The 27,850-nt window shown below is 44.9% G+C and overlaps 1 protein-coding gene across 2 annotated transcripts in view; it reads right to left on the minus strand.

The window, feature by feature from the left end:
• Positions 1-127: 127 nt before the first annotated feature.
• The window catches only part of RNF121 (ring finger protein 121), a 36,723-nt gene continuing 9,000 nt past the window's right edge, over positions 128-27,850 (minus strand). For both annotated transcript variants that reach the window (XM_045023244.1, XM_045023253.1), the window contains exons 2-9: positions 25,132-25,169; positions 23,808-23,949; positions 21,393-21,547; positions 20,569-20,676; positions 19,594-19,714; positions 10,102-10,235; positions 2,225-2,326; positions 128-535 (exon numbers count right to left, since the gene is read on the minus strand). In XM_045023244.1, coding sequence (XP_044879179.1) covers positions 415-535; positions 2,225-2,326; positions 10,102-10,235; positions 19,594-19,714; positions 20,569-20,676; positions 21,393-21,547; positions 23,808-23,949; positions 25,132-25,169 — 921 coding nt within the window. In that variant the 3' untranslated portion in view covers positions 128-414. The remainder of the gene's footprint in view (positions 536-2,224; positions 2,327-10,101; positions 10,236-19,593; positions 19,715-20,568; positions 20,677-21,392; positions 21,548-23,807; positions 23,950-25,131; positions 25,170-27,850) is intronic.

Consider the following 27,850-nt stretch of genomic DNA (forward strand, 5'->3'; position numbering starts at 1 on the left):
GGGAAGGTACCTAGCAAGCTGCCGTGGGTTTCTGAGAGAGGTCTCTGCTAGCTTCCAAAACCAGCTTGGTTTTCTTTGTTCTAGGGGAATAAGACAACTAAGTGGAGAGGTGGTTGGAGGAGGGAAGTGGGACAAACATTAATTTCCTTTTTAATCTGCAATATAAAGTTTTAAATATGCTCATTTAAAATAATTGTTTTAAAAAAGAATACCCTTCCCCCACCCCAGCATAAACCCGCTTTGCTGGGAGCTGGCCAGTGCCAAGTCTTTCCCTTAGTCCCCGGAGACGTGTTGTGGGCGTGTAAGATCCTGAGAGGTGAATGATGCAAGCAAGTCTTCCTGGCCAGCTGCTGCCCTCCGCCACTGCTGTCGAAGTCCTGCTGTGATGTCCACGGCTCACTGGCTGCTCAGGATTTATTCCAGCCCCAGGATATAGTTGATACCTTGTACCAGTCCAATGATAACGGGTTGCCAGGCCACCAGGTAGCGTAGCCAGTCAAGCAGCTGCCCGTACATGACGTGGGGCCTTTCCCAGCTGTACGCGGAAAGAGTTAAAGCAGCAAAACAGGGAAGCAGAAAGAAACATGGGACTGGCTCAGAAGGCTGCAGGCAGGTGTCTTACCTAGCTGAAGCCTTCTGCATGCAGCCCTGTTATTTGCACTTCTGACTTGAGGATGGCAGAATTATAGGTTATGGCAGAAAGGCTGGAGGAAGTGGACCTATCACACAGTATCAAGATGACAACCAGAGATAATAGCACATAAAGACGGGCCTTCCACCGCAGGGATCATACAGCTGGGCTTTCATTTCTGTGGGCTACGGGCTCAGGGTAGGCAGTGCCAGTGGGGGAGAAGAGCAGGGCTGGGGTCTAGCATCACCCTTGGTAACCCTTCTTGTGTGTCCAGAACGGCGACCTTCTGGGCCCTGCTGATGGAGTCGCTGGCACTAGCCCCTGGCAATGGCATTCAGAATAGTGAAATCCACGTGCTGAGGGGTATCCCCACCCCACAGCTCAGTGTTGGAATGGGAGCCTGGGGACGGAGGAAGGGTTTCTGGGCTGGAGAATGACAAGGGAAGTACTGGGGGGGGGGTCTTCACCCCATAAGGCGCTATGCTACACGGCTGCGCAGCGCTGGGCGGGGTAGCGTAGAATATCCTTAGCCACTGTTCTGATGAGGGTATGATTAGAACCTCGCCCTTTCAACTCAGCTTTGCAGCTACAATGGTACTAGGAACAAGCAGTCAAACCCTGACATTACAGCAAGCAGCCAATAGCCCACGTAGAGCCCATCTGCTAAGATGAGGCCATGTTTACCAAGTCAAGCCAGACATAAAATTCCCCCAACTCTTACCTGCCAGAATAAAAGCTAAACACAAGCACTAACGGCCGGGGGCGGGGGGAAGTACTTGCCTCATCCCTCTGAGCAGCCTGCAGAGGGGGTGTGATAACAGGGTACACATTGAGGGAGGTAGGATCTTTTAGAGCAGGTGTCGGCAACCTCTGGCACACAGCTCACCAGGGTAAGCAACCTAGTGGCTCGGGCCAGTTTGTTTACTCACCACGTCAGCAGGTTCGGCCGATCGCGGCTCCCACTGGCCACGGTTTGCCGTCCCAGGCCAATGGCGGGGGAGGGGGCAGGAAGCCGTGGCCAATACGTCCCTTGGCATGCAACGGGGGAGAGGGAAGTATCGAAAGTTGATGCTTAAGACAGGGAAAGCAAAACTGAGGTGGAGAAACATATCCCCGGTCCCCCTTACACAGGGCTTTATTTTGAAGCACTTGGCAAAGGTCACCAGTCCTCTCCCCAATCCCTGTGACGGAGCGAGAGAAGCATCACAGTTACAGATGGGGGATGAAGGGCAGGGAAGTGTCATGGCCAAGGCCATACAAGTTACTGGCTTCCTTACTGCCATGTGTGCTCATTCTTCCACCCCGTGCCTCCTTCGCGGTTAAGGGACTGGATCCCTGCTCCCCACTGAAGTAAATGAGAGTTTTGCCATTGATTTCAAGGAAAAGCAAACTGCACCTAGGGTACGCCAGGGAATCCGTGGAAGAGCTGGGATTAGAAGCAAGATGCTCCTGGAGACCCAACCGTCCCTGCCCATCTCCAGCACAGGGCTGTCATGGTGATTGATTAATAAGTTTGCAGATCATCTTTAAGGTGGAAGGCAAACCAAAGAGACGAAGTTGCTAGGATTTGGTCCCAAGGCCAGAAAAGGATACGGGTTACTAAACATTCTCTTGAGATCCACCTTCTCTTTGCAGTACGGACACGTCTGTTTCTTCCCAACGATGCACCAGCCTCGGATGCAGAACTCATGGAATCTGAAGGGTGACAAGTTAAGGGAAGCTGCTCTTGAGGGAGGAAAAAAAAAAAAAAACAGCAAAAGAGCAGGAACACTGGGATTAGAACTCAGCACCCCCAGATACACAAGCTGCTGCTCTAATCACAGATGAAGCCGTTCAGATCTGCACGAGCAGCCACGTATTTGTTCAGTCTACTTAAATACATTTTGGCAGCCACATTTATACATGGGGAAATAATTCTGCATGAATTCAGACTTGCTGCTATGCACTGACCTCAGTCTTGGGGCAGGCGTGCTCTACTGCTCACATCACCTTCCCCTAGGAGATAACAGTGCCACCCGAGTAGCCAAGTCACCGGCAGAACCAAGAACATAAACCTGGCCAGTTAATCCATCAGGATTTGGTGTACAGGACAGGTTTAACAGCGGGATAGATAGTGGGACAGTCACTATGACTTGATGGTTACAGGTGGTGCAGGTCGACACATATAGTCAAGGCTGCCCCCCAGTTTTCATTGTAACACTGTTTTCTGTTGCTTAGAACTACGCCAGACCTAAATCATTCAGGACGAAATTAAGGCTGAGCATGGATGGAACCGGCGATACGGACAGGCTGGAGGGCCAAGGGCAGAAGGGCCTGGAACCACTACAGAATGCTCCCCTCTCGAACCTAGAATTGAGCCCATTATTCCCAAATCTCCACATTCCTCTGTCATCTAGCAACTAGCTGGGAAACCCATACTGCATGGACCTGACGCGAGAGGAGCTTGTGAACTGCGCCAGGTTCACGCGCATGCTCACAGCCCCGCGAAGGAAATGCCAACTACTATCCCAGTGGGCCATGGAAGCAGAGTGGAGTACAGACCGGTCCTCCTCAGGAGGCAGCAGTTCCCACCACCTGGCTTGGAAGGAGTGTAGTTAACGAGGCAGGGGACAGCTGGAAGATAAAACAAAATGCTGATTCTACTATGGCTCCTTGGGGCACCTCATTAGCCTCTCCCACCATGTCGAAAGTTGACTAGTTATTCCTGCTACTCTCTGAGCCAGATTCCAGACCATTACAGCCTTCTACCTCTTACCCTACAAGATCGGTTCTTTAACAGACTCTTGAGGGATTTTATCAAAGGATTTTAAAAAGTCCCAGTTATATCTACTGATGCACCCTTATCTTCTATTTTGTTGACTCCATCAACTGGTTCTAAGTCTGCCTGTCTAGTACTTGGGCCACCCCTCGTCACGGTTTCACAAGTGCACCATCACACTCCGGGGAAATTCTAACCATGACTAACATCCCATATTTCTAGAACTTCAAGATTAAATTACAGAAAGGAAGTTAGAGTACGAAAAAATATATGGTGACCTTGGCAACTGTCACTCAGGGTCAGGTTGCTGCCTGTGGTATAATCCGTTTCCATCCCACCACACAAGTACAAAATTTCCTTCTAAGAAATTCTTTATTTCTCTTTTCCTTCTAACTTTCGGTCCAATGTCAACCGCAGTAAGTCTGTGGTCACTAATGACAGACACCATCTACTTCCACATCACTAATTACATCTTATGTAGCTCCAAATGAAGTCAAGTGCTGCTTGCTCCCTTGTAGTTTCTGCTTTTTGTTTTCACATTTCAACACCCATAAATGATGACTCAAGTGTCCTGTTCAGCTAGAGCCTACGTACAGAACCCCACCATGCCTCCATGTAGCTGAAACCTCCCACTACCACCACCTTCTAATGACTGAGTTCTAGAACGCTGCTTCTTGCTTACTCATTGTTCACCACACTGCTTATGCATATCACGCACTTTATAGAACAGATAACATCTGCAGTCCATGCCCAGAGAAACTTACAACTGAATTAAGACATGACACGGAGTGAGAGCAAGCAGTATAGAGGGAGAAAGGGTAAAAGGAAGATGAGGATTCCAATAAGATTGTGTGGTATTTGCAGGGCTTAAATTCAGTCAGAGCTGTCTGGGGCAGAGCCCTGGTGGGGGTTGTGTGCCGGGCTCTGGGAAATACTATATGAGAATTTAAGCCCTGGGTATTTGCATATCTTGATGGCAGTATTGTTTTTCAGTTGGAGCAGAGAAGGGATGGGAATAAGGTTAGAAAGAAGCAGGGAATGGAAGGTAGGTGAGATGATAGGGAAGACGGGGCTAGGAATAGAACTGCTGTAACTAGCGGTTAATAGGAGAGGCACAGGTGACTTGTAGATGTGTAAGAGCATGGAAAATAGTCAGGGTAGCAGGATAGGAGGAGGTGGAGTTTGAGAACACAGGGAAAAGAAAAATGAGGGGTGAGAGAAGGAGGAGAAGTATAAGACAGGTAGAGAGCAAGGCAGAAGGACACAGTACTGTACGGATGTTCCATGAACCAAGATAAAAATGACAAGTAGTCCTTGTGGCATCTTAGAGACTAACACATTTATTTGGGCATAAGCTTTCGTGGGCTAAAACCCACTTCATCAGATGCACAGAGTGGAAAATACAGTAGGCAGGTATAAATACACAGCACATGAAAAGTTGCCTTACCAAGTGTGTGTGTGTGTGGGGGGGGCAGTGTTAACAAGCCAATTCAGTTAAGGTGGATGTGGCCTATTCTCAACAGCTGACAAAAAGGAGTGAATACCAAGGGAGGGAAAAAAAAAAATCTCTTTTGTAGTCCTAATGAGGCCAGTGCAATCAAAGTGGCCCATTTCAACCAGTTGACAAGAAGGTGTGAGTATCAGCAGGGGGAAATTAGTTTTCATAGTGACCCATCTACTACCAGTCTTTATTAAGGCCTAATTTGGTTGGTGCCCAGTTTGCAAATGAATTCCAGTTCTGCAGTTTCTCATTGGAGTGTGTTTTTGAAATTTTTTTTGTTGAAGAATGGCCACTTTTAAGTCGGTTATTGAGTGTCCAGGGAGATTGAAGTGTTCTCAGAAACCAATACCTTATTTGCTAGTAGTATTAAAAAGCCTCCCCAAAAACTGTAAAGATCCCAGTCTTATTTTTAACTCAAACTAACAAACTCACTTGTAAAGCCTTAGAAAATTCAATCTACTCTCAGATCAAGTGCTGTTAGATTGAGGAGGATGCACTGTATTGATACAAAACATTGGCTACAGTCTGCAAGCTTCAGGATGTTTTTATTTGTATTGTGGTAGCATCTCAGAGTCCTGGTCCTGAACCAAAACCCCACAGTACTGGGCCATCCCAGCCTCAAAGATCTGATAATCTAGGCCAGTGACATCATTTTTATCTTTCAGAGTGGTGGCCGTGCTAGTCTGTATTAGCAAAAAGAACGAGGAGCACTTGTGGCACCTTAGAGACTAACACATTTATTTGGGTATAAGCTTTTGTGGGCTAAAAACCCACTTCATCAGATGCATGAAGTGGAAAATACAGTAGGAAGATATTATATATACACATACATTATATATACATATTTACATACACACATACACACACCCACCATGAAAAATGAGGGTTGCCATACCAACTGTAACAAGACTAATCAATTAAGGTGGGCTATTATCAACAGGAGAAAAAACAACTTTTTTAGTGATAATCAGGATGGCCCATTTCCAACAGTTGACAAGAAGATTGAGTAAAAATAGGGGAAAAATTAGCATGGGGAAATAGTTTTTAGTTTGTGTAATGACCTATCCACTCCCAGTCTTTAGTCAAGCCTAATTTAATGGTGTCCAATTTACAAATTTATTCCAGTTCTGCAGTTTCTCGTTGGAGTCTGTTTTTGAAGTTTTTTTGTTGAAGAATTGCGACTTTTAGGTCTGTAATTGAGTGTCCAGGGAGGTTGAAGTGTTCTACAACTGGTTTTTGAATGATATAATTGTTGATGTCTGATGTGTCCATTTATTCTTTTGCGTAGCGACTGTCCAGTTTGGCCAATGTACATAGCAGAGGGGCATTGCTGGCCCATATCACACTGGTAGATGTGCAGGCGAAAGAGCCCCTGATGATGTGGCTGATGTGGTTAGGTCCTATGATGGTGTCCCTTGAATAGATATACGGACAGCGTTGGCACCGGGGTTTGTAGCAGGGTTTGGTTCCTGGGTTAGTGTTTTTGTTGTGTGGCATGCGGTTGCTGGCGAGTATTTGCTTCAGGTTGGGGAGGCTGTCTGTAAGCGAGGACTGGCCTGTCTCCCAAGATCTGTGAGAGTGAGGGATTGTCCTTCAGAATAGGTTGTAGATCCTTGATACGCTGGAGAGGTTTTAGTTGGGGGCTGAAGGTGACGGCTAGTGGCGTTCTGTTACTTTCTTTGTTGGGCCTGTCCTGTAGTAGGTGACTTCTGGGTACTCTTCTGGCTCTGTCAATCTGTTTCTTCACTTCAGCAGGTGGGTATTGTAGTTTTAAGAATGCTTGATAGAGATCTTGTCTCTGTCTGAGGGATTGGAGCAAATGCGGTTGTATCTTAGAGCTTGGCTGTAGACAGTAGATCATGTGATGTGTTCTGGATGAAAGCTGGAGGCATGTAGGTAAGTATAGTGGTCAGAAGGTTTCCGGTATAAGGTGGTGTTTATGTGACCATTGCTTATTAGTACTGTAGTGTCCAGGAAGTGGCTCTCTTCTGTGGACTGGTCCAGGCTGAGGTTGATGGTGGATGGAAATTGTTGATATCACGGTGGAATTCCTCAAGGGCTTCTTTTCCATGGGTCCAGATGATGAAGATGCCATCAATGTAGCGCAAGTAGAGGAGGGGCGCTAAGGGGACGAGAGCTGAGAAAGCGTTGTTCTAAGTCAGCCATAAAAATATTGGCATACTGTGGGGCCATGCGGGTACCCATAGCAGTGCCACTGACTTGAAGATATACATTGTCCCCAAATGTGAAATAGTTGTGGGTGAGGACAAAGTCACAAAGTTCAGCCAACAGGTTTGCCATGGTGGTATCGGGGATACTGTTCCTGGTGGCTTGTAGTCCAATTTTGTGTGGAACGTTGGTGTAGAGGGCTTCTACCTCCATAGTGGCCAGGATGGTGTTTTCTGGAAGATCACTAATGCATTGTAGTTTCCTCGGGAAGCCAGTGGCGTCTTGAAGATAGCTAGGAGTGCTGGTAGCATGACTGGCTCGCGGAGGCAGTAGGGGCCAGGGACAATGGGCGGGGAGCCCTGCAGCCAAGGATTGGAGCTCCGTGGCCAGAGCCCGCTGCTCGCGACCCCAGGGCTGGAAGCCCAACCCTACTGTCCCCGGGAAGGTGGGAAACTCACTAGCTGCCTGCTCCTCCAGCATGTGTGTCTCGGGGGAAGTGTGCATGGCAGGGTACAACCCCTGCTGGTGGCCCTGGGGGAGGGACCACTGCTTTGCCTCCCCCAATCACTGCCCAGGTGGGTGTGGCAGGAAGAAAAGACGTTGGTGGCCGCATTTGAGAAACGGTGGCCTAGATCCCTCCCAAACTGCTCAGCTCATGATGAGGAGTCATTTATTCAAAACAAAAGAATTCAGAACGGTGATTATAGCCTTAAAGACAAGTGCAGCCCATAGCTTCAGACGTGTTTTCAATGTGGTCCTAATTTAGGGCCAAGTTTAGACACCCTGGCTTTGGGACAATGGTTCTCAACCTGCAGCCCATGTGACATCCTCAGGGCCATACACGTAGTACTGGATGTGGCCCACAATAGTAAATAGGTTGAGAACCACTGCTGTAGCCCATAGGATTACTTTGCTAGCTCTTATATGCTGCTAATCCAGCCAGCCATATCAACAAATGTTTCTTTTTCTGAATTAATCCATTTCATTCTTATATTTTATCAGTATTAATTTATTTGAATTTAGGATGTGTTGAGGTATGTGTTTCCTAATAAGATGTTTTACTGAAACGCAAGCAGCCTACCGGCCTGTAATATCCGGTAAGATCTGCTATATAGCTAAAAGTATAATCAGTTAAGAGTAAGTCAGCATAAAGGCTGGTAACCTTTGGCACAAATAGGAGTGGTCCCTGAACTTTGGGGAACCAAAGGGAGGAACTGTACACAAACACTGAACAGGCTTATCCGGCGTTTACAACCAGTTGGTAACTACAGGGTACACCACAACTTGGAAGTCGCCAAGAGAGCCTAGGTTGGCAGTTTTTGGAGTGAGATAATCCTTATTAATATATAGAAACTAAGTGTCATAATCCACTAACCTATAGGATAAGGGTACCCATAAATTTCTTAGGGTACAGAAATAAGATTGGGTATAGTAGGTTGGGTCTGAATTACACAGTGTCAGGGTCCTATAAAATACCTTGTACAGAAGAAGTCTGGAGCGCTCTTCTAGCTTCTTTCTATTTAGCAGCCTTTAAGCTTTTCTTCTAGCTCTCTGAGCTCACTCTTTTAGTCTTTAGCTCTTCCTTTAGTCTGTTCTCCTATATTCTATAGAATATCTTCTATCACGCTCAGCTTGCGCATTATAGTATAGCTACTCAGCATTTCTAACTATTGGGAAAGCCAGCATCATCGTGTTATGGGGCATGACAGGAGTGAGGCTGGTCCTTCACCTCCTATTACCGGGTCCTCAAGGAAGGGTGTGAGTATGTTAAGTTAAGGTACTTACAATAGGAATGTTACCACCAGGAGTTTTGGAATTCTGTTTTGCAGTTGTAAGTTTCATAACTTTTATTATTCTTTTGTTAATCTCAAAATTTCTGTCACTTTGGTATTGTTCTCAGTGTAAGTGTTTTTGCCAGGCACCCCGAGAGTCCTCTCCTGCTATAGAACTCTGAGTTCTTGAACCCTGTAGTCTGAATTAGACAAGAACCTATAAATCTTCTGGTTGGATGTGATCAGTGGCAAGCCATAACAACTAACCCATCAAGTTCAGGTCAACACTGTGCTAGGTAATCTAAGCAGCGGGTCAGGTTTTTAATTGTGCCATCAGCAGAAACCCCAGAAGACCTTTAGTAGAGACAGCCGCATAAAGTGTCTCATGCACGGGACCAGGAAGCCCAGCACCACTGGGGAACTGTGTGGTTAACTACGTGCAAAGTAAGGTGCGCTCTGAAAACCACAGTGGTTTCAATCTGATTTGTGTGTTCTAAAGATTTCCTCAAACATCACCTATATCAGATGCAAACAAAACAAAACTTAACCATGACAGAAGCAAGTAGAACAAGCCCCCGCTGCCCAAGAAAAATCAAAACACGGGAAGAAGCAACAGTGCAAGCTCCTCCAACAAGTCCCCTCAGACTTGCCTTGAGGAACAACCTCTATTGGCTGAATGGCTATTCCCAAACTTTGGCCTCTGGACAAAGTGCATCAACAATGAGGGTCTCTTAATGCCTGTTTTGACGGTGCGGACACTTATTCACTAAGAATTGGACCAAGACCAAATCTGTTTCCCATAGATGACCACACAATCAGATGGCAATGACTTTCTTGTCATTGCCACACAAATCCTACATAAATAAATTACAGTGATTTATTTGGTTTAGAACTGGTGACCCAGAGGTGGAAGGTTCTCACTTCCACTGGCAAACCCTTAGTGACTCAGCTGTCTGGTTCTAGGCAAAGTTACACTGTGTCTGCTCCTAAAGCAGAGACAGAGGGAAGCAATACCTGGAAAATATGTATGCTCCTCCATAGCTTAACCCGTTTCTGAAATGCAGCCACCTCAGAAGAGAGCTGCTGCCACGCAACTGGTTCAGGTTTGTTCTTTTTATAGAGACATGAAGTCAGGAAAGGGGGAATTCTGGGAAGTAGAATGAAGTTACCCAAACAGTAATTCTGACCAGATCTCAACAGTGACCCACAGTGGGTAGCAGGCTACCTGAGGTGTTAGCTCTCCGGCTGCTCCAGGAAGAGAAAAGGATACACATGATTGCAGGAAAGCCTGTATGTGTTCTCTATGATCCCTTCTTCGTTAACATCTACAAAGATCTGTTGGCCACACACGGCGCAGACGCTGTCAGAAAGGTGCTTCGTTGGCATTCCTGATGCGCTGTAAAACTGAATAGGATGGCGGGAGGAGACAACACAAGACAAGAAGTAGTCAGAATTAATGTGCATTCACTAAGTCTTGCTCCTCTACAGTTCAGGCTAAAGGAGTCTGTGGCAAGATTACAGTTTAACTGGCAAAGTGAGTGATCCAGTGGTCACAGCAAGGACCTGGGAATATGAACTTCTAGCTTCAGCCCCCGTCCCCTGATTCAGCCCCCCCTGCCATGGGGCTTCAGGGGTGGACTTCAGACACCTTGCACTATTCCAGCCGTGGGGCTCTGGCTCCGGGCGTCAGCAGGTCTGGCCTTACTGGGCACCGTGGTCAAGAGGCAAGGAGCGGGGTGAGCCTGGGGTGCGAGGCGGCAGAAGGGAGCTCGGGACAATGGAGAGGGGAAGCAGTCGGGACCAGGGGCACAGGGACGCAGCGGGGGCCAGGGGCACAAAAATACAACTGGACATTTTTATTGTTGAGTCTGCAAAAAAATCCTACATAAATCACAGTGATTTATTTGGACACGTACACGTGCATAATTAACTTAGGAAAAAAATAAATAAGTATTTTAGGAAAATCTGTGAGAGCCGCCACCAACAAAAAATAGGTTGTGAGAACCCTTGTCCAAGAGACTGTTACTGTAGAAAATGGGGAGGCTGCAGGCACACGCTTAGACACCCACCTCAGTTACACCCTCCCTGCCAGAAACACCACACTGGGGTCCCCTCAGGCCAAGCACTATTGCCATTAGAGCTGGTCAGAACATGGCTGCTCTCTTCTAGCAGCAGGTAGAATTGGGGGAAAAAAGTAAAAGAAACCCCCAAACCCCCAAAATATGTTGATTCTGGAATGCCACTGCAGTGTCCCATGGGCTAGTCGGGATTCTCCTGTACAGCTCACACTCACTGGTCAGATTACATCTCCCATGAAGCACCACGGTCTCTCCTGTTGAAGGGAGGTAGTGCAACATGTTTGCAGTGTATCGGGGAGATTATGGGCTGGGCTCCCCAGCTGGATTTTGAGGCGAACGGAAGCATGAGGCACCATAGTGGCATTTTGGAATCAAAATATTGTGGTTGTTTGGTATTTTGATGGAAAACGGTCAGTTTTCCATGGAAGCCAGTCATGTTTCAGAAAAGGTTTCATCTAGTCAAAAAGAAGCAATTTCCATCCAACACTTCTGACAGAAAGTTTTTGACCAGGCCTATCCTAAAGCCTGGGCAGTAACCAATTATTACTGTGGACTCGATACAGAGTGCAGGCACCAAGATCTAAAGTGACTGGTGATTTTGGGAGCCCAACTCCAGACAGCTTAGAGGGGCATGATTATCAGAAAATGCCAAGCATCAGCTCTCTGAAAAATCACGTGTCATGCTAGATACCCAAAGTCCACGCTGCCCAAAGTCCCTTTTGAAAAATCTTGGCTGGTTAAATATAAATTGGGCACTTATGCAGAGTGATGGTCAAACCTAGAATTTAATATAAAGTGCCCGAGTTAAAAAATAAAATAAAAAAATAAAAAAGTGCTATTTGAAGGTAAGGTTTAACATGAAGGCCAATGATCTTTATAAATGCCATACCCAGCAACTACCGGAGGGCAGCCATCTCTAGGCTGGCATAAGACAGCCATTTAATTTAGGGAAAGAGGTGAGCCAGTTACCAAATCCAACTGAAACTGCAGGTGGGGTTTGTGAGCAGCTCTGACCACCCACATGGGAAATAAGGCAAGACACCCCGAGTTCTGTGGAGAGGGTCATGGGAGTTTTACTGGCCACAAAATGAGCAGGACCAGTGTCTGAGCAAGACCTCAGACCCCTCTTCAGCAGCACAGCTCCCCCTAGCACCATGCTGGGGCATCAGTTCAGGGAAAAGGCAGCCTAGGAGTCACCAACACAGGACGCCCCTTTTAGCTATAGCTAGGCGTTGATATGAGACCAATCAATCGATGTATCTGAATGGCTGACTGCCTTGGGAGTCTCCCTTCCAATACTAATCAGGCCTGCAACTCTTTAGCTGATGAAATAACAGCTTGAGCTGTATGTTGGCAGGTTAAAACAAACAAAAACAACAAAAAAAAACCCCTGAACCAGCACGCTGCCTTTTATCCAAGCCCACACTTCGTTCATCACTTTAGCGGTGTCTGATCGGACAGCGTCTCTAACCCCTAAAGAAGAGGGAGACTGGAAGAAGACTACTATTTTAGGGCCTTTGCTTTCTCTGGAGAAAGCATTCAAACCCAAGTCACAGAATAGTTCTCGAAACAGCAGAAATATGTTTGATGACACAGGAAGTGCCGGACTGGATCAGACCAGGGGGCTGTCTAATCTGCAAACTGTTAGTGTCCAACAGCAGCAGGGTACAAGTTGTTTCAAGGAAAGTGAAAGAAACCCTGCAGCAATTATGCAATGGTCTTCCCTTGAGGAAGTTTCGTCTTTACCCTCACCAGAGAGCAGCTGACTTATATCCTGAGAGAGAGGTTTGTAAACCTTCTAATCATTTCCTAAATTTAACCTTTAGTCAAAATGAAGATTAGCAGAATGCAAGAAAGGATTAGTCATATCTAAAGCTCTTGGTCTTAGTGGCAGGGAGTTCCAAAGGTTAATTATTCTGTGTACAATACGTTTCCTTCTCTCAGTTTTAGTGTTCTGCTTTACAGTTTCATCAATGTGCCCACGTTCTTGTATTATGAGAAGTGCCCAATTTACCTTCTCTCTACCCTGTTCCCTCTTATTTATCTCCTCTCCAAACCAGGCAGTTCTGACCTTTTCAGTCTCTTACAAGAAGTCTTTCTATGCCTCTAGCTACTTTTATTAGGTCTCTGAACCCCTTTTATGTGAGAGGTGCCCACGACTGAACATGCTATTCCACGAGGGGAAAAAAACGGGTTTATACAACTGCACAGTCGTTTTACTATTTATTCCACTCCACGTGCATCCTAACCTCAGTGGCTGCACACTGAGCTAGACTTTTTCAGTGCACCATCCGCAAAACCTCTCAGGTCTTTTTCTGTCCCTTCACAGACAGATGACTACCTGACATCAGAGCCCAGGCCTGGACTGGCAAGGCCTTCTTGGAAAGGAAGGGATGGAGCCTTTGTTCCCTAGCTCTGTGGGCTCACGGTGTGAAGGCCTAATGCAGTGATAGGACGAATGGTCTGCCTCCCCGGAGGATGGAGTCTGTGCACATACATCTGGGAAAGTGGAAAGGCACAACACCCTTAGATTCTTTGGAAGCTGGCTGTGCCCTATCAGAGCAGCCCAAAGATCCTAATCCAGATAAAGTTAGAGGCCACCTCAATAAGGTGACTTAATTTTGAGAGCCAAGATGGTCTGGGACATAACCCCATGCTCTGGGTGTCCCTAAGCCTCTAATTGCCAGAAGCTAGGACTGGATGACAGGGGATGGATCAGTGGATAATTGCCCTGTTCTGTTCAATTCCTCTGAAGCATCTGGCAGAGCTCATTGTTGGGAGACAGGACACTGGGCTAGATGGACCATTGGTCTGACCTGCTATGGCCATTCTTAGGTTCTTATAACAAGGGACCCTTATGACCCCAAACTCAGCAGCCAGTTTTCATGTTATTAGATCATCCATTGGAGAAGCTGAGGTTTTAGGACTCTGTTCGCTCTGCCACAGCATCTTTCATAACATGACCTCAAAGCACTTCATAAATATAAATGCAAACATCACACCAGCACAAGAGAGGGTTTTCATTCAACACTGAAGAGGAGCACCTTTGGGAAGAAACACGTTTAGGATTGGAGATGGAACTCAATACTGTAGGCAAATGAAACTACAACATAATTAGGCCCGTGCTCCCCACTGCCATGCTGGAGCCTCTGCATTTATTTACTGACAAATAAAACTTGCAGAATTTTAAAATACTGTGTGCAGAATTTTAAGTTTTTTGGCACAGAATTTTTAATTTTTTGGTGTAGAATGCCCTCAGAAGTAGCACCTCCAGTGTAGCACAGATTAGCACCATGCTGAACATTGGTTTGGTACTAACTCAGAGGGAAGAATGCTACCTAGGGTTCACAGACCTATTCCCTGCAGAACCCAGGTGTTCTTTAGGGAGGTCTCAGAAGCTGAGTGACTCACAAGTTTCTGGGTTCCCAATTAACTCAGGTGTCATTGTGGACAGCTCAATAGAAAGCTTCTGCTCAATGGAAAAAACCCAACACGACGTTAGAATGTGTATGGAATAGAACAGAAGACACTGATTGTGATGCCATTGTATAGATCAGCGGCATGCCCTGTTGTGGAATACTGTTGTCCAGCTGTGGTTTATTAAAAAAAGAAATAAGCACTTCCCTCTGTCACAGAGCCAGCAGGGCTCAGAGAAAGAGAGACTATAAACATGGAAATACATGGAAAGAGGCAATAAGCTAGCACACACAATAGTGACATGTATAGAGAAGGTACACGGGGTGCTCTTTACTCATAATCCAAGAACAAATGACGTGCTGTTACACTGAAAGGCAACAAGTGTAAAACTAACAGAAGGGCTTTAATACAACTCACCGCCACCAGAGATCATTGAGACAGAACTCAGAACTCAAAGAGAGACCGGAGATGTAAATGGTAACTAGACAGCATAAAAGACTCCAGAAGGGATATAAACCCTCAGATTTCAAGACATACACCAACCGCTAACTGATGGGGGCCAGAAAGAAGCTTCCTACTGGGGTTAAGTTATTCTATATTTGTCCACTAGACAGGTGGTACTGGCCATGGGCGGAGACAGGATACTGGACTAGAAGAACTGGTTTGATCCATTACTACAGTTCCTATGTTCCAATCCAAATAATGAGCAAGCTCAGTTCTGTTCAGCTTTTGAGATCTGACTGTAGCATAATATAACTGTTAGGGCAACAAAAGGGCTTAATTCTGGACACTTCAGTATTTAAATTCCTTCTAGTTTACCTACATCTTTCAAAGAAGAGCAACACTTGATTAAGGAGCTAGACAGACTGATTGATGACAAATGTAAAACCATGGTTAACCCCACAAGTCTTTGGTAGGGTGGAAATACCAAAAAGGGAGAGATCATTTAGGTTGGTTTCAAGCCAGACTTGCTAAAGTTGAAATCTACAAAGATTGTGGAATGGTCTCCCAAAGTGGACCATGGCAGGGTCGCTGCTGTGTCACTCTGAACGAGGCTGGACAAACCACTAGTGGATAAAGTCTATACAAGTAAACGGGGAGGATGGACTAGACCCGTTAGTTCTTTGACCATCTCCAACCTCATTTTGAGGGGCAAGCAGCATTAAAAGACCTGCTTCAATTCCAGGCCTGTCACTGTTGCTATGATTCTTCAGATCTGAAGAAGAGCTCCGACTAGCTCAAAAGAGAAACGGGTCCAATAACAGATATTACCTCATCCACCAGGGTGGATAAAAATCAATAATTTAAAAAATAAACAAAAAAATATCAGATTTTGATTTAAGTCTTTTTTTTTTGATAAAATGCTTTAAGGAAAAACCTTCTAAAGATACATTATAGCTCAAAGATGGAATAGGGATTGTACACTATAGAATTAGGATATATTGTCTCCAATTCATGTAATGTTTAAGAAAAGTTTTGTAAATGAGTTCCAATAGTTCATGGATTACGGACCCAACCTTATGGGGCTCCAGGGGCTTCTGTAGAGATTAACCTAAATAATCTATCTACTCAATGGGACTCAGTGCTCAGTCTAGAACATACCATCAGAGATGCTTAGTTTTGCAGTTCTCAAACTGTGGATGTGTCTCCAGAGATAACAGCAAAAATGTTTTAAAATAAATAAATGAATAAATATATAGAGGTGACAAATAACAGACCTCAACCCTATTGTCCCTCTGCAAATTTGTGTACACAGAGTCAATTCTTTTCCTCTCTCTAAAAAGTGCAGTTTCAAAAAGTTCAATGAATAGAAGGTTGTTGGGGGCGGAATAGATCATTGATTTGATATCTACCATACCATTCTCTCACTAGGAGGGAAAACCTATAATGGCAGCAGTCCATAAGAGAGACCCATTTTGGGCATAAGAACCATTCAAGAAATACATGTTTGCAGATGATGTTTTAAAGAAAGTCACAGTGAACTGGTGGAAGTCACTTAAGCACTTGGATTCAGAGACTGTTGAAGCGATAATCTCACTTTTAACAGCAATAGCTTCTGCCGGTGTAGAAAGAATATTTTCTTTCTTTGGACTAATTCATTCCAAATTGAAAAATCGTTTGGGACCTGAAAAAAAAGCAGGAAAGCTTGTTTTTCTTTTCCAGATTATGAACAAACAGGAAAATGAAGGTGAAGATGACTGAGTTAGCGGCAGAAGCCAATATTTTAAAGTTTCTCATGTTGACCTGTATGACAGTCTATTTAATTTTTTTTTTAAATATTTCATCTAACTATTTTAAGAACAATTTAAAAAAACTTGAATGTTTAACTAAATTAAAAAATTCATGTATGTTTTGTAAAAATATTACATGTTTGCTGTTGAAAAAAATCCAGAAGACATAATGTTGTTGTTTTACATAAATAAAACAACTGAAATGTCTGTCTGGTGATGTTCTCCCTGGCAAGAAAAATCCTCCAAATATAAATGACGAACCTGTTGAATTGGAGATAGTTCACCTCCCAATGACTTCATAAATATCTGCTTCAATTACTTTTGGTCAATGAAATAACCAAACAATCATTCATTTTCTGATATATCTGTAAAACTATTCTGAAAAAGTTTTCAAAATAAATCAGTTTAAAAAATGTATAGTGTGTACCTTCTAAAAATGAAACCTACATCTCTGAGTTGTGAAGAATATGTATTAAGGTTATAACAACCAACAAGAATGCACTTTTATGTAGAAATCCATGCTTAAAATCGAGTCTTCCTGACTAGTGATTTAAATCAAATCTTCCCTTTTGCCCACCTTTTCTCATTGCTGCTGATTCATTCTTCTCACTAAGAAAGAGCTATAGCGCCAGCTAGTGGAAGACTCCATGATGTACAGGTTTCAGAGTAGCAGCCGTGTTAGTCTGTATCCGCAAAAAGAACAGGAGTACTTGTGGCACCTTAAAGACTAACAAATTTATTGAAGCATGAGCTTTCGTGAGCTCATCATGTGCCAGCAATGCCCCTCTGCCATGTACATTGGCCAAACTGGACAGTCTCTACGCAAAAGAATAAATGGACACAAATCTGACATCAGGAATCATAACATTCAAAAACCAGTGGGAGAACACTTCAACCTCTCTAACCACTCAGTGACAGACTTGAAGGTGGCAATTTTGCAACAAAAAAACTTCAAAAACAGACTCCAAAGAGAAACTGCTGAACTCGAATTAATATGCAAACTAGACACAATTACCTGTGGTCTAAACAAAGACTGGGAATGGTTGGGTCATTACATTAATTGAATCTATTTCCCTATGTTAAGTTCTCCTCACACCTTCTATGGGCCATCTTAATTATCACTTCAAACAGTTTTTTTCCTCCTGCTGACGATAGCTCATCTCAATTGATTAGACTCTTCCTGTTGGTATGCATACTTCCACCATTTCATGTTCTCTGTATGTATAAATATCTCCTGTCTGTGTGTTCCATTCTATGCATCCGAAGAAGTGAGCTGTAGCTCACGAAAGCTCATGCTTCAATAAATTTGTTAGTCTTTAAGGTGCCACAAGTACTCCTGTTCTTTCCATGATGTACGGCAGCCTCACAAAACTACCCATGAAAACGTTATCAAGCCAAGCCCAAGAAGTTCACTTGTGCAGCCTTTATCAAGAAGAAACTAATGAGAACCCACTAGCCCCAACCAAAAAAAAAAAAAAAAAAAAAAAGTTTCCTTGCCCAAGGCACGAAGAATTTTTCAAGGGTGATTAAATTCCCATTCCAGTGGAAGCAACAGTGTTGTTTAAGATAGGAAAGCCCTCGGGCCAGCTGCATGAAGTGATGGATTTCACACTACAAAGACAGAGCCATAGCTAAAAAGAATTTGAATTGCTCTAGTGCACTGTGTGATCCATGAGATCAACTCTGGAAAGGGGGAACTATTCTTCTTTGGAACCAGCACTCTTTTTTTTTTTTTTCAAACTAAGGACATGGTTAATATACCAAAGATTGAGAGAAGGGGTTGGAAGGAGTGACATTTAAAGGCATCCCTGTGGGAACTGAATATCCTCCGTTGGAGTCAACAGATCAGAAGGTAGGAGGTCACTTCCTGAAAACCATGGATTCTTGTGCTAGCTTAAGAACCACAGTAGTCCAAGCATCCTCCATAGATGCTTTAGTGCTGGGAGGCTGAGGAGAAAGACAACCATCCATTTTCCAAAAGAGGACAGAACTTTAGTACAGAGCTGTATGCCAAAAGAACTAACAGGTTAGACATTCCTGAAGAGAAGGAACTAGACTACATAGATGTGTGGTCTACTCCATCCCACATTGTTTAAGTTGCTAAATAGCATATGGCAAAGCTGGAAGAGGGGAGCTATACTGAAGAGTTTATTGGGCTACTGGGATTCTTTGCCCTTGTATAGATGAGTATATTAGACAGAACCTATCCATGAGGGAAACTCACAGGCTCTACCCATTTCTTCAGTGGCCTGTTCAGTTCACGTAGAAAAGAAACTGCCTGTAATTGTGATCTTCAAGAGTCAAGTTCTCTTAAGGGAATGATCAGCTCCACCATTTATTACAGCAGCTCTCAAACCTGTGGATTGGAATACAAGGGGTTAATGAGCATCCTCCTATCTAAGATTGTCTGTTGAAGCAAATTTACTCCATCGCTTGCAGTAGGAGCCAGCCTCATGCCAAGAGCTCTCCCATAACCCCCTGTGCAGGCTCCTGCGGCACCTTCTGGCTACTAGAAGTGGGGTGACTAAGAGGTGGAGAACCCTGACTCAGCAACACTACTAACCATCTTCTCAGCGAGCACCAAAGAAAGGAGGAAGATGTTGTAGGCCCTAACGTGGAACAGGTACATGGGGAAGTGGTTGGAGTGACAGACTGAAGGAAAGGGTAAATCATTCACTTAAGGTCTAATAGTAATACCACGTGGACCTGCTGAGAGGCATGGTAAAAGTGTACGAATCAATGGTGGGCTCCACCTTAACATGACGTCTTAAACCATCTTTACGCATGTGGGATGCCAGAAAAAGCAAGCAGCAGCCTTCAGAAGGGCACAGAAGACTTACGGAACATCCGTGCTTAGACACTCAATTTAGACAAACTTGAAGAAGCTGCTCTTTCGTGTCATCATTTCTGAGCCCCCTTCCCCATGAAAAGATAGTGTTACAGAAGCAAACTTCACAAGAAGTCATCTGGTGATTAAACACGCCACTGAAGAGAATAACCACAGCTCTAGGAAACGGTGTGCCCATGCCAACTCACCCCTATGGTTGATGCCATGTAATCCGCACACATTTCAGCAAAGTCCCTCTCAAGTACTCCGTAATAAAGGCCGTAGAACAGGAGGGAAACACCAAAATCCATTGCATCTTCGGGTTTGATTCTGCAGTGCAAGAGGCAGAAAAACGTCAAACAAGTTCTTCAGTCAAACAAAGTTGCTTCACTGAACATATGCAAAGCTAGCCTGCTGTAAAAACATAGCATCAAAGGCCTCATTAGCAATATTTAATAGTGTACTAGGAACCTCATCTACCACATGAATGTTCAGTGTAGAAATATCTACACATAGTGATGACGACTGCCATGTCATAATCCCTGTAAATACCAGATCTTTGGGAATTTTGGCAAGAGTTGCCATCTTCTAAATGCAGTGATATGCATTAATGTAGCATCTTGTGCTCGTGAATCTGTTTTGTTTTGAAGGCGGTCCGACTAGATGATCACAGTGGTCCCTTCTGGCCTTGGAACCTACAATCCTTAAATTGCCTAATGTGCATGGAGTCCATACCTTTCACTGCTACACTAGGACCACAGCCTTGCTTGTTCTAATTGTGAATTCTCAGGCAGTGTTTCATAGCTAGATTTAAGGGGTAGTTCTGAGAGACAGGGGCTTCAGCTGCTGTTGTAGGTAATCAACATCTCTCAAGAAGAGAGAAAAAAGATTGCCAGGAGTCTCCTTGATCATCAAGGCTGGAGATGTTACACAGAGGCAAATAACTGTAGAGCACAAAATAGAGACAAACCACAGAGCCTAACTTCTCCATGCCTCTGTCTGCAGCCAAAAGAAAAACTGGTCAGCACTTTGGTCTCCTACCTTATTGATGACACAACTAGGAATACATATGGCCGTACCTATTTCCCAATGTGTTTTAAAGAGCCCCACAGCTAACACTTGTCTCTACACAGCTTTGCCATTTTAACTCTTTGAGGGGAGCTAAGCAGCTACGATTTACTCACCTGAATAACAAGTTAAGACCAAAAAGAGTGAACATTACAGCCATGTACCCAACAATTCCAGTGGCATAGCTGATCTTGTATATCAGCAGAAACCATTTATAGACCAGCCTGTAAAACAAAAACACCCAACAGTGAAGTGATTTTACAGGTATTTTGAAGGGAGTTTCATGGAACACCTGAAGGAGTTTTAAGATTCTAACTAAAGCTAGTTTATCACTTAGGCCATTTGAGCTGTTCATATGAAAGGGAAGATAGTGGGCTGCCCATTGGCTGATTCTCAGAGTTCTAATCCCAGCTCTGGCACTTACTCTGCCTGTGGCTCTTGGCAGATCACGATGTATGGAATGTCATGACTTTCAAGTCCAGTACTTCATGACCTTCTAGGGATAGAAAATACCCCCCCTAGGACATGGCTCCACTTATAGCCCAGAAGGGCTACGATCTACCAGGCTTTCCACCTGTTCCTCAGGTCAGCAGAGATTCTGGGGAAAATTAGTATTTCAGTGACAGGCTGATTTTGTTTGTTTGAAGCTGATCAGCTGTCAGCAATGTTAGAAGCACTCCTGACAGAGATGATTAGTGGGCAGAATCCAAGTGAGACGGTCAAAGGAGTGTGATTAATACAGTCCCATCGTAGGGCCCCCAGCACAAGGTGGGAATATTGCTGGAGTCAGAAGCTGAAATGCAAAGCTGAAGCAAAGCAGTAGGTCTGTTGCATGGAAATCTGAATAAAGCAGCTAACTGTTGCCCTCACAGAGGCAGCCTGCACAAAACCATGCCTAGTTTTTGGTTCATGTGGCTTATGAGGAGACGATCATGCTAACCTCGGAGTTGTCTGCACAAGAGGCTTACGAGTTGCTCTGAAAGTGACAAAGGCTGTGACAGCAGAGAAGAGGACCCAGATCACCAGGAATCGCCACCAGTGCAGCTTTGCAGTGAAATAAAGGGGAACAACCCACATCTGGAAGAGGGTCACCATCTGCAAGAACAAAACAAAGGCATTTCAGCTAAGACTGAGCTCACACTGAATGGCATTGAAACCAACACTGGCTGCCCCGCTGTTCCCCCATGCCTCTCTTAAAGAGAATACATTCTTGGCTGTCCAGCCCGGGACACTATGAAATCTGAATTAAATAACGTTACCCAACGTTTTTTCAGTGGGTTGAGCGAGGGGCGAGATGGGACAGATTGTGGGGAAGGTTTAAACCAGAGGGAGAAGTCATTGTAATATTGTAAATGAGCTACTGGGGTTTGCTCATCTCTGCTAGAAGAGGCATATCTGCTCAATACTTGCCTCATCATTTTTTGTAAGAGGGCCTGTCAGGAGTCTACCCTCACTTGAAACTGGGCGGTTTCAAAGTGAGGACCCGCATGTCTTCCCCCCACCCCAAAATCCTAGGGTAGGTCTCCCCTTCGGCTGCCACCACCCGGTCAATTCCGTGGGCCGGGACACCCCTGTTTCCCCCCTTGGGAACACAGATCAATTCACAGAGGAGGAACCTCCCCCCTCCTCCCTCTCTCCAGCCTGCTCTGGAGACAGAGGTGCCTGGATTCAAACGCCTTGAATCTCACACACACAGGGAAGCAGCCCACTTCCCCCTCCCCTTCCCCTGAATTTCCCCAAGGGAAGGAATTAACCAAGTCCAAAGAAAAGAAAAGAATTTATTAAGAGAACAAAAGAAAATACAGAATCTCTATGAATCCAAGCTGGACACTCATAGGGTATAACCTTATCAATCTCTGGAGAGAATCCCCTCTCCCCCTTTTCTCAGTAAAAGCAATATTAGCAAACAGGAATAAAGCATTTCCTTTAGCAAACACACAATTGCAAATGTAGAAATCAAAGCATAAGACTAATTCGCCTTTCTAATTAATACTCACTATTAATTAGTAGAACGTACTCCAGGAGAACTTGGAGACATGACTGTCCTCTGTTAGGTCCAAAAACAGTTCTCCCCCAGACAAAGGCTTCCCTCCACAGAGATTTGAAAAAATCTTATCTCTGATTGGTCCTCTGGTCAGGTGGTCACCAGGTACTACATGTTAACCCTTTACAGGTAAAAGAGACCTTAACCCTTAACTATCTGTTTATGACAGGGCCACAGCAATTTTCTCCTGTTCGAGGTTCTTAAGAGTTTACCCACACAACCCTCAAAACAGATACTACACTTGATCTGAGCTCACCACAATAAGCTTCAGCTATTCCATAAGCTTCAGCTTTCCCAGCACAAGTTTTTTGCAATGCAAATGGAATTGCTTGCAAAACCGCCATGTAGGAAACAAGCCATTGTCTGGCACTGTTAATTGGCATCATGAGGCTTGGAAGAGCGGAGGGTGTGGAGAATCCCCTTTGTTCTTGAATAGAACGATATTCCCTGATGTACAGTCTGATGCATCAAGTTAGCAAAAATCAATGGTAGCAGAGTGACCAACAGGCTTGAGAGGATTCAGCAAACCGAGCGATCGGACAAGGATCCGTGAGCATTCAAATGAGGTCAGCGACCATGAAATCCAGCTTCCGCTCAACCAGTCTGCGTTATTCTGAGTAACAACAATGGTGAAATCCAGCTTCCATTTACATTGTTCTGAGTAACACCAGGGGTGAGATCTATTTGTTCCATTGCCTCCTTAAGGGCTAACACAACTTGGTATAAAGTCCTTATGAGCAAAGAGTTACATATGCCATTGGTTCTCAGCCAGGGTCCGGGGCCCCCCGGGGAGCTGTGAGCAGGTCTCAGAGGGCCCATCAAGCAGCTAGCATAGACTCACCGGGGCCCAGGGCAGAAAGCTGAAGCCCCACTGCATGGGACTGAAGTCCAGGGCCCTAAGCCCAGCCACTCGGGGTTGAAGCCAAAGCCTGAGCAACTTAGCTTTGCAGGGCCCCTAAGCAATTGCCCTGCTTGCTACCCCCTAACGCCAGCTCTGCCTTTTATATGCGGAAAATCCGTTGTTGTGACACAGGTGGGTGTGGAGGTTTTATAGCATGTTGGGGAGGAGGTCAGAAAGAAAAAGGTTGAGAACCCCCTGACATATGCTACACTGATAAGGAAATTGTATTTTTGTGGCCTATGTGGCCTATGTCTCTCATACAGTTCCAATGCGCACTGTTGGACAGGGGAGATTCCAACATCATAGGGCAGTCAGAGAATGACATTAATTCAACAGTTTATACAGTAAATGCCAGCTCCATTCAGCACCTGCAGCCAGAGGGTGGATGAAACAGGGTGGGAAACACTTACATTGTAGGAGCGAGGATGTCTCTGTTTCCACTGTACCAAGAGGAGCTGTGCAACCACTAGCGTGGCAATGAGGATGAGGACCATTTCGGCATGCATGGCCTCGTGGCCACGGTGCTTGGCGTGCATCCGAGCATGCTCGACCCTGAAAGGAGAACAAGGCAAGTCAAGTCTGGAGTGCACAGGCTGGGATCAGCAAGAACCTGGTATATAGAGCAGCACGGCAGGGTTGCAGGGAAGTTTCCATGTCAGGGGATGGAAAGTGATGTGGGGGAGGAGGATGTAGTGTGGGGGAGGCTAGCAGGGAAGGATGCTGCTATAATCAAGATAGGAAAGGCAGAGGAACACAAATCTGGTCTGGCTCTCACAGATTCTAGAGCTATAAAAAGCCAGGCATTTCTTTGGCTCAAGCTCCGTGCAGACAGGACAGATGAAGTTTGAAGTGTCTCCTGGGTGCTGTCAGCCTTTGGGAGCAAGCAGAAGCAGACTGCATCTCTTGTACCTACAATCTTGCAGTTAACTAGTGCAGCATTAGTGGCTAAGGGGCTCCCTGCCATCATGGCTAGAAGGAGAGGCCCAAGGATATGAACTGATGCCCAACAGAAATATAAAGGGCCCAAACAGAATAGACAAAATGTCCTTTCACTTCAATTTTGCATAGCAAGAGGCATCCCTCTCCCTCCTGCCCAACGAAGGGGACAGGAGCCCCAGCTCACACCTCATCTGCATGAAGTGCAGCAGATCGACATCCCTTGTGTCTTTGAGAGAGGAACAGTTCTCAAAAACTGCAGGTCCCAGCATGCAATGCTTCCTATTTGAGGGCAGCTACCAGCTCATATCAAGCTGGAACTATGGGACTTGTAAGCTACATGGGCCTCGCCACTATATTAAACGTGAGCCCCACTGAGTTGTGTAAAGCTCATGGCTGCTCTCGTCGGGGCTACAAGTCACGCTTTGGGAGCAGGAGAAAATGCTCCTAACTCGTGGTTCACTTAAGACCAAGTGAGCACAATGCAAACTGAAAATATGAAACAAAGCTACTTCTATGAACCTTCAGGACATTTCTAGTGATTACAATTCAAGTAGGCTGAGAGTACAGTGAGGCCAATCCTAAACATCCAACTAAAACTGGCTGGATTAACAGAAGTGGTGGGGCAAATAATCTAGTAACACTGTGCAAGGCAAGTGGTTTTAGTCCACAATTAGATGCTATCGCTCTGCATTGACAACTACAGCAATCCAGCCTCACTGGATAGTAAGACTGGAGTGAAATTAAGACCTACTCATAGGTTCACCTCTCCCACACCCACTGCAATGCACCACTCACCTCCATCTCTCTTCGGGGGACAGTCGTGATAGATCAACCTAGGGAGGAAAAACAATCAGTTACTGAAGTCCAAGAGTGGCAGTTAAAGCCTAGAGGAGATCATTGCAATACTTTGTTTACACACCAGTTGAAAAAAACCAAGCTCTTTTCTGTGTAAGAGGAACTGTCCCTGGCTAAATGCTGTCACAAGCAATTTAAGATCATAACCAACAAGGAAACCACCACTTAGTGCATGCCTCGTGGTAATCATGTTGGAATTCTGACTAGGGCTGAAAGCAATGCAAGAGTTTTATGTTAATTGCAAGGCTGTCATCATGGATCCCAGGGAATCATGGTCAGAGAGTACTTCTTAAGAGTCAAGTAAGGGGTTCAGAGGAAGAAGCCACAAACCCATGTTCTAGCCATCTTGATTAGTCACCTTAGCAATCATCCTCCCAACATTAGCTGCTAGCAACCTAGGACTTCCACCTCTGCCCTATACCCTGGGCACTTGTGGAAGTTCTAACGAATCTTTGCACCACTCCTCACAATTGTTAGATCACTTGGGTGTCTAAGGTACACTCTCACACACCACTTTGAGGAGTGAAACATGCATCTTGACATCTCACCTAGATACGCAACTTAGGATAGTTTGTTCTGAGCAGTGGCTGTAATCTCAGGTACAGCCTAGTAACCCCAAGGGAGTAGATGATTCAGCCCCCTGCTTTGTAGATGTAAGGGTCAGATGAGACCAACAGGATCATTCAATCTGAACTCTTACATAACACAAGTCACAGAATTTCACCCAGTAATTCCTGCAGCAAACCCATCATCCCTGAACATCTTTTGGGAAACATTCAATCTTGAGTTAGATGTCAGGGGATTGCGAATTTACCACATCCCTCAATAAACTGTTCTAATGGTTAATTACCCTGCATGTTTAAAAAAATTATCCGCCTTATTTCTAGTCTGAATTTGCCTGGCTTCAGTTTCCAGCCACTGGATCACCTTATGCCTTTGTTTGCTAGATTAGAGAATCACCTTCATCCAGAGCTCTCCTTCGGTCAGAGGGCATGGTTTCCCCCTATGGTAACACAAACACTGATGTGGCAGGCAAAGTCACTTTGGGTGTGGTTAATGAAATCCTATAGATCCGACTTCATCTCAGCTCATCCTTAACTGTATTTATATTACAAACAGTTAAAACCAACAAAAGCAGGTTGCTTGGGGGCCAGACCAACTGCCTGCCACGCAACTGTTTACACATGCCAGCTGTTTGAATACATGACAGCACACTGTTGAAGTCAGGGAGTCAATGTGATATTTGTATTGGCCCTTGGCTTTTCCTCACATCATGGTATCCGTAAACAGCCAGGTGAGCTTGTTCCAAGTGACGTACATATGAAACGTGTCACCATTGTGAGAGATAGCCGCTCAGACTGCAGACAGGCTGCGTCAGGGACATAACATGCATTTCCCCAGTGCAAACGGTGTTTAAAAAAAAAGAACATGCAGCTCCGCTTTCCACACAAGCTCATTAGATGATTAACATTCCAAGTTCAGATTTAACCTTTACCCTTTAATCTTTTTATATACAGCACTTAGATCGTGTCTGCACAATACTGCTGACTTCCCTCAATAAACCTGCCTTCAAACAAGATACAGAACTGAGTGCTCAACTACTTGTTTGACCATTAAAGATCTCACTGACCCTCTATCAAACAGCAACATGAGTCCCAGTGTTTTGATTAAATTCCATCTTTGCTAAAATTCTGGGTCCCCTGTAGTTTCTGCTGATAGGGTTTCCATCTCTTCTTTGTCCTAGGTTAACAGTGCACACGCGCACTGTGCAAAGAGCTGCTGTATTCCACCCCAGAACAATGGAATTACAAGGGATTTAGTCCCTGCAGGCTTTGGAAAGCACTTGGATAAATGCAAGATACTGCCATAAGAAAACTTTTATTTAACGTTTAGGGTTTGCTTAAGAGACTGAGTAGGTGGTGAAGATTTAATATAGGAGCTGAAGAGATGTATTCAGATCAGTGCAACTCTCAATGCTACTTGTTCCTGACTATTGGATACTATTTTATTGGATCGTGAGAGGAAGCCACAGGACTTTTAGTTACAGCAGAATTCAGTTTGAACAGTAAGGACCCGAAAAACAGCCAGAGTCAAGAAATTCAGTACGGCAGATAACCTGTTCCCAGCTCACTGTGAGTGGGAGAAGCACAAAAGAATAAGGCTGCTATTCCTAGCCTCACTCAGCTTCAAATTGCTTAGATTTTGCTGGTGTAGAAATCACTGACATTCTCCTCAGAACACTGGAAAAATAGTTACTTCACCAAGCACAAGGCAGCTTCTCTACCTCAGTGTCCTTACTGGATTTCCATGCTGACGCAAGTATGCTCCTGTCCCTCCCATATAATCCACGTGCCCTAACCCACCACTGACAGTGTCTATGTTGGGACATTTTTAGAAAAGTTTCCCACTGTTGCTAGAACTGTGTAGATGGGGTTTTATCTACTGACCCCCTTGACAGGCTGAGGAATAATCCCGCAAATGATGGAAGCCCCATTGCTTGAGAAATTTTAAGAGAAGAGGAGAACTGGAAAATAAGCTATAGGAAAGAATCCTATGCAGACATGAGGAAGAATGGAAATGAGCTATTAGTCCACAGATCAAATGTGACCTCTGATTTCATAACGTCTTTTTTTAATCTGTTAAGTGCTGACAGATTCAT

The sequence above is a fragment of the Mauremys mutica genome, chromosome 1 (genome assembly GCF_020497125.1).
Source record: "Mauremys mutica isolate MM-2020 ecotype Southern chromosome 1, ASM2049712v1, whole genome shotgun sequence".
In the NCBI taxonomy this organism is placed as follows: domain Eukaryota; kingdom Metazoa; phylum Chordata; order Testudines; family Geoemydidae; genus Mauremys; species Mauremys mutica.